Raw genomic sequence first — 6,480 nt, forward strand, 5'->3', positions numbered from 1 at the left:
TTCTTAAATTGTAGTAAATTACAACCTAGAGGTATTGAAATATTAATATCTCTATCTGAGCCCGGAGAAGCAAGTCATTTTGCCGTCATCCCTTTGGAATATTTACTAGTCTTGATGGCTGGACTTTCCAAACTCCCATGGCTTCAGCAGCACAGCCGACCTGGGCACTGCAGAGCCCTGTGCCACACAGAGAGCGCTCGTTTGCTCTAACGAGCAGCCAAGGCAGAGCAGCCATAAGCTGACCCCGGGATCCATCACCGAGCCACATATTTCTGGCAGAGGCAGCTGAGATGTAGGTGTGAGTCCTGCATGAGGAGCAGCAGCGAAACCTCAGCCTGCGTAAGCACAGAAATGCCATCACCTCCCAGGCCAGTGCCCAGCAACGCAAACCCCTCCTCCCCTCCGGGGAAGAGCCCGTCCTTTTCTACGAAGCGGATTTAGGACTGGTCTCAGACAATGACCAGCTTCACGCCCGCACGATTAGAGAGCTGTTTCTCCTGAGCTAAGAGGCTTTTTCTGCCCACAATGCACATGCATCACCTGTGTCAGCGAGCTCACTCAGGACCCCACCTCCAGTCCCGTGCCCACCCAAACCCAGCGAGTCTCGCAAGGCTGAGCAAGGTCTTCTGCACATCAGTAACCAGGTGGCAACACGACAGAGAGGGGAAAAGGCTAAATAAGCTGTGTTTCAAGGGTGTTCATGCAATCCTCTGGGCATGGGCAACCCAGCCTGGGCTGATACCCTTCCTCGAGGGGTGGAAAAGGTACTGCCCAAGAACTTCTTACAATAGAGTGGCCACTGGAGGCTTGACCGCTTGCCATGATTAAGGGTGTTGCTGGCATCCAAAAGGAGATTTTGCAGCACCTCAGAAAGGACAGGAGCTAGACCCGGGTTCACATTACCCCACTGGCAGCACCCACCTCTTGGGCTCAGTGGTCTAACCACCCAGGCACCCACCCCATCCTTCCTCAGGGCCAGGCGAGATGCTGCCGAGGCAGCGCCACAGCAGAAAGCCCACCCACAAGCCAGCAAAGGGACCATAGGAGCCACCAGGGCTTCTCCAGCCACCAGCTGTAACAGGCTGCAGGGATGCTGTGAAGAACAGCAGGCTAATCACCACCTCGCTGCTCATTTATTATCCTCATTAAGGGTATTTGACACCTGCCCTGTTCAAGGAGAAAGTGAACCAAAGCTTGGCACGCATTGCAGGGTGGGAATTACAGGTAGGTGGCAAGTCCTAATCTTTTCTCTCTACTGCCTTAAGATACAACAGTAATTCCATCACATACTGCCTGCACGTTTGTAATACTGGAGCCATCCTTGGCCTTCCCTGGAATGAGCTTCCTTCAAGCCCTCATCTTCAGGGCACTTTTAATAGCATTTCTTCTAATGAAGGGAGTGACCTTGCAGGTGACAAAGCAAGAAGTGGCCTCTCCAAGCATCAGGGAAGGGATGGGGAGAGGAGTGGCTCAGACAAGGTGAGAAGCACCAGGCTGGTACCCTTTCAAGAGGAGCACGAGATGCACGCACCCTGCCAGGAACAGGATGCCACCCCACTGCAATGGCTTTCCAGCCCAAAGGGTTAAAGCCGTGACTCCGCTCTCCCCCACCCTGCGCCCCTCGGATCAGTGCCATGAAATGCCAAGCATGGCCTGGGGCATTCAGCTGGTGCCCAGTGCTGCAGCAGTGGCAAGTACCTGCCACAGCACCTTCCCTGCCCCGGTGCTGCAGTTTTGGACACCAACAGCGTCCCACCCTTGCACCAGAGCCCCCGTGGCCTGAGCACCATCATCATTCCCAACACACAGCCGCCGTCACCGCAAACTGAAGAGGGAGCGAAGGAGAACACTGCCTCTGGTCCTCCCTGGTGAGGGCACCGCTCAAAAGCGAGCTGCCTGCTCCTTAATGCATCTGCATGGAAATTAAGGCCTGAACCACCTCCAGCAATTACGACAGCACCCGGGCTGAGGCTGTAACCCTTGCCTGGAAAAAAAAAAGCTCTCCCCACTGATTTGCCTGGCCCCTGAACCTCCCACATCAGCTTGCGGGAGGTACCAACCTCACCACCCCATGCGCACAGGGGCTGACCCAGAGCTGGACATCTTCCAGCTCTGCACCACCTCCCGAGCCCCTCCCCAACCTGCCCAAATTTGCCCCGGGGATGAGGAACGAGCCCAGGGACCACCAGCAACAGCCTCTCCCTCCCCTTCCACACCAAGTCTGAGGAGCTGCAGCCAAGTCCCAAAGGGACATCTGGTGACATTACCGAGCCAGGGTGACAGAGAGGTCCCCCCTGGAGAGGCTGGAGTCGAGCCAAGCAGGTACGAGGGACATGCCAGAGGCCACGCACTCCTGCTGCCAGAGCCACTGGAGTGTGGCTTTCTCCAGAGCCACCAGTCTGTGCCATCCGGCACACCGCAGCCTGCGCGCCGGCTCTATGAGGCAGAGAGGAGGATTTCCACCCTGCGGCCGACAGGTATGAAGAATGAGGGGCAGAGACAAATAGGGCAGGCTCTGAAGCCTGGCTCACCTTCTCCTCCTGCCCTCTAAGTCATGCCTGCTCCCTTCCCTCATCGACACAGCCCTTTCCAAGAGGCAGCAGCTGGGGCAGGCAGCAAGCGTTAGCAAGAGTCGGGAAATGGATTTCCTAAATATTTGGTACAGCTCTGCTGGCAGATGATGGCGGCAATATGCAGATTGTATGTGGTGGGGATTCTTCCTTAAGGATCTATGAGCAGGGAAAGGGTAACACTCAAAATCATGGTTATGTAAAGACACATAGCTGGCTATAGTCTAGATTTCAAAGACAAGAAACACTCTGCACCCAAACCCACCACTGCAAAAGCCTCCCAGTAAAGCACACACCATAACGACTGCAACAACCAAACACCTTCCTCCATGCCCTCCTAGGAAGTCACACTTATTAACAGTCTGCTTATTTGGGTGTGAGATGACTTCATATTACCCAAAGGCACAGCCCAGAACGCGCGCACTGCCATGTCAGAAGAATTCCTGCCACAAAGAAAGGCTCCCGGTTTTATTCTCACACTCGGCTCGTCAGCTGCCTCGAAGAAGGACAGAGCGCTCCCCATCCATCCATCCATCCCTCCCTCCCTCCACCTCGGGACCATCTGGGCAGAGAGCAGAGCACTGTAGCAGAAGGGTGCCCCATGCCACGGCTGCCCACAGCTCATCCCTGGCACCTGCGCGAGGCACAGCCTCTTCCTCCAGAGAACAAATGCACCAGGAAAGATGGGGGTTGCCCAGATCGCTTTTCTCATCCAGAGGCAGGAGCAGCCCTAAGCCCACGCCAGGTGCAGGTAGGGGCTCTGGGCAAGTCACCATCGTGGCTCCTTGCGCCAGGAAACGATGGCAATCCGCAGGATAAACAAACACTGGGCACGGCGAGGAGTTCAGCACTGCGGGCTTCTCCTCCGTGCATTTAATGAGGTTTCCATGTTTCATTTCAGAGACAAACGAGCGCTGTGCCACACTGGGGGGCCGAGATGGGGAGAGATTAAAAAACGCAAGCTGCATAGTTCACTGCACCCAATACAGGAACATAATGTAAATATAATGCCAATATAAATCAGGCGGCAGAGGAATCCAGCAAGAACACGCAGGGAGATGCTTTCCCAGCTCCAAGCCTCTCAATTTTGACCAGTACGCTCTTCATCACACCACTCGCCACTCACCTCCCCTCCTCCTCTGCCTGGCTGCTCTCGCTCACACTGCCAGACCATCTTTCTGCTCAACTCCCTGTTCGCTTGCTCGCCAAACACCGGTTTTTGTTTATTTTATAAGGGGGGAGAAATAAGCAGCTACAGCCCATCAAGGAATTTCTAAACTTCAGTGGTCCCCCGGATCAAATGTTTATTTGGTTTCAGTTTCTACTTGAGCTCTTGTTCTACAGCAGGAACACGTTAAAAGGATGTGCCTCGATGCCCAGAAATATTAAGTATCTGAAAGGTTCATCATGCATTAAGCAATTCATTTTTTTATCCTATTATAATAATGAAACTTCCATTGTATTGCTGTCCTCTCTTTGGAACCGTTTCACTTTAACGCTTTCCATCACCAGGACTGTTCAACACTGAAGATACGTTTTATTTCTTAAAAAAAGAGAAAATGAGGCCACGAGGAGTTGTGCTAATGGAGGCTTTTAATTTGCTCTTCTCAGAAGAGATAGCTCTGTGGGAAGAGATCTCTTTTCCAAGAAGCTGGGGCTCAAAACACGCAAAAGCGATAAACCCACTGCAACTCCCTATTATTTCGACTGTTGGGGGGAAGAAACGGTAGCATCCTTGACAGTTATTTGTTGTTGGTTTTGTTTTTTCCTTTTAGCAGAGTAAAAAATGCAAATGTAAGCAAAGCAGACGCTGGCACGTTCAGCTCAGAGGATCCGAAACACAATAGCGATTTTGGGTAAAGCTCCCAAAAGCAGCTTTACCCCAGCTCAAATAAAGCAGCTATTCCATAATTAATAATTGATGGAAAAATTGATCATCACCACACAACCGGACAGGATGCCCTATTAAACCTTGGTAAACATTTTTCATTGGATCAACGTTCAGATAAACGGGTAATGTAATAGGCAGCAAGAAAGGTCTCACACAGGGAGGCAGCTCCGTCCTCTTTCTTTCACTTTCCTCATTTCCTAAAATTTCCCCCTTGCTGTTCTCAAATGTCAAAAAAGATAATTAGGGCAAATGTCATTTTACATCCTCCAAGCAGACAATTTCCCGAAAGGTGGGCGCTTCCATCACCGCATCTGCAGCTTGGGTCATGTGCAAAGAGGCAATTTTTTACAGAAACATAATTAAAAATTCCCGCAGATTCGGAAATGGGCAATTCCTTTATGTAACATCGATTGATTGTCATAACAAACGCGCTGTGATTTAACATCCCACATTACATGCAGCTCCTCAGCTTTTTTTTTTAATTGCATCTATAGCAGAGGCTCGGTTCAGAGTATTACCTCTATAGATTTGGGTAGCATTCACTTAATCTCCAACTTTAAATTAATCTCTAATCTTTAAGCGTGCGTCTCCTTGACACACTTGTTCTATGATTTACCCCCACCCCTCCAAATATGATTTATATCAAGCCGCTGGGTTACACGTAACACAGCATTCCTAGAGGGAAAGGTGCGATTTTTTTTAGAGCATGGCTGGATTGAGCCCGTTTCACGGGATTAGGCTATTACTCTGGGTGCCCGCGGAAAGTGGGGACGCGGAGCGCGGCTCCCGAAGCGCCGCCGCCAGCCCGGCGCCGCCGCGGGGATGCTGCGCCCGTCGGTGCGGGTCTCCGGCCCCGCGCAACCCCCGCCGAGGAGCGGCTCCGGGACCGCTCCGCCACCGGCCCGGCCCCGCTCCACGCACCGAATCCCGAGCTCCGTCCGCGGCGAGCGCTCCCGGAGCCCCGGCCAGCTGCGGGCAACCCGGGGCAGGCGCACCGACGGCCCGGGAGGGCGCACCGAGAGCCCCGGCTCCCCCCGGAGGGGCAAACCGAGAGCCCCGGGGCCGGCTCCCCACGAGGGGGACACCGAGACCCGGCTCCCCCGGAGGGGCAAACCGAGAGTCCGGGAGCCCCGGAGCCGGCTCCCCGGGAGGAGCGCACCGAGAGCCCCGGAGCGACACCGCTCCCGGGGAGAGCCCGATCCCACCCGGCCGGTGCCCGCCGGCCCCACACCCCCCCGTTCCGCCCCAGGGGCGACGTACCTTTCCGCAAAGAGTACAGCAGGAAAAAAGTTACCAGCCACATGCCATAAAGAGCAGCTATGGCCCCGGGCTGCGGCGCAATTGCGGGCGGTGCGGTGCCCCGGCGTGCCGCGTCCCTGCCGCCGCGCTGCCAGCCCGGCTGAGGTGCCCAGAGCCCAGCTCGCCGCCGCTCCTCCTCCTCCTCCCCTCTCCCGGCGAGTGGGCCGGGCTCCCGCACACTCCCCGCCCCGCGCCCCGCTCCCCGCCGGGCCCGCCGAGGGGTGGGGGGGTCGGCAGCCCCCGCCGAGCAGGGCCGCCCTGCCGAGGGGCAGCGCCCGGCTCCCCTCCACCTCCTCCCCGGGAGGGCGGCAGCCAGCCCCGGTGCGAGCAGGGGGGATGCTCGGCAACACCCTCTCCCCCCAGCCCGCGGGGCACCGACCACCGCGCCGAGGTCATCGAATCACGGAACGGTTTGGGTGGGAAGGGACCTTAAAGACCACCTCGTTCCACTCCCCTGCCCTGGGCAGGGACACCTCCCACCAGCCCAGCTTGCTCCAAGCCCCGTCCAACCTGGCTTGAACCCCTCCAGGGATGGGGCAGCCACAGCCGCTCTGGGCAACCTGGGCCAGGGGCTCACCACCCTCACAGGAGAGAGTTTCTTCCTAATATCTAACGTAAATCTCCCCTCTTCCAGCTTAAACCTGCTCCCCCTCGTCCCATGGCTCCCCTCCCTGCTCCAGAGTCCCTCCCCAGCTTTCCTGGAGCCCTTTTAGGGACTGG

The 6,480-nt window shown here is 55.7% G+C and overlaps 1 protein-coding gene across 2 annotated transcripts in view; it reads right to left on the reverse strand.

Moving 5' to 3' along the window:
* Positions 1–5,906, reverse strand: part of DSCAML1 (DS cell adhesion molecule like 1) — a 113,670-nt gene extending 107,764 nt beyond the window's left edge. Inside the window, exon 1 of one of the 2 annotated variants that reach the window (XM_063355342.1) lies at positions 5,722–5,906. In XM_063355342.1, the coding sequence (XP_063211412.1) occupies positions 5,722–5,764 (43 nt within the window). In that variant the 5' untranslated portion in view covers positions 5,765–5,906. The remainder of the gene's footprint in view (positions 1–5,721) is intronic. The other variant, XM_063355343.1, reaches the window with a different exon arrangement.
* Positions 5,907–6,480: the final 574 nt, after the last annotated feature.

This window comes from Chroicocephalus ridibundus, chromosome 18 (assembly GCF_963924245.1).
Source record: "Chroicocephalus ridibundus chromosome 18, bChrRid1.1, whole genome shotgun sequence".
NCBI classification, from domain to species: Eukaryota; Metazoa; Chordata; class Aves; order Charadriiformes; family Laridae; genus Chroicocephalus; species Chroicocephalus ridibundus.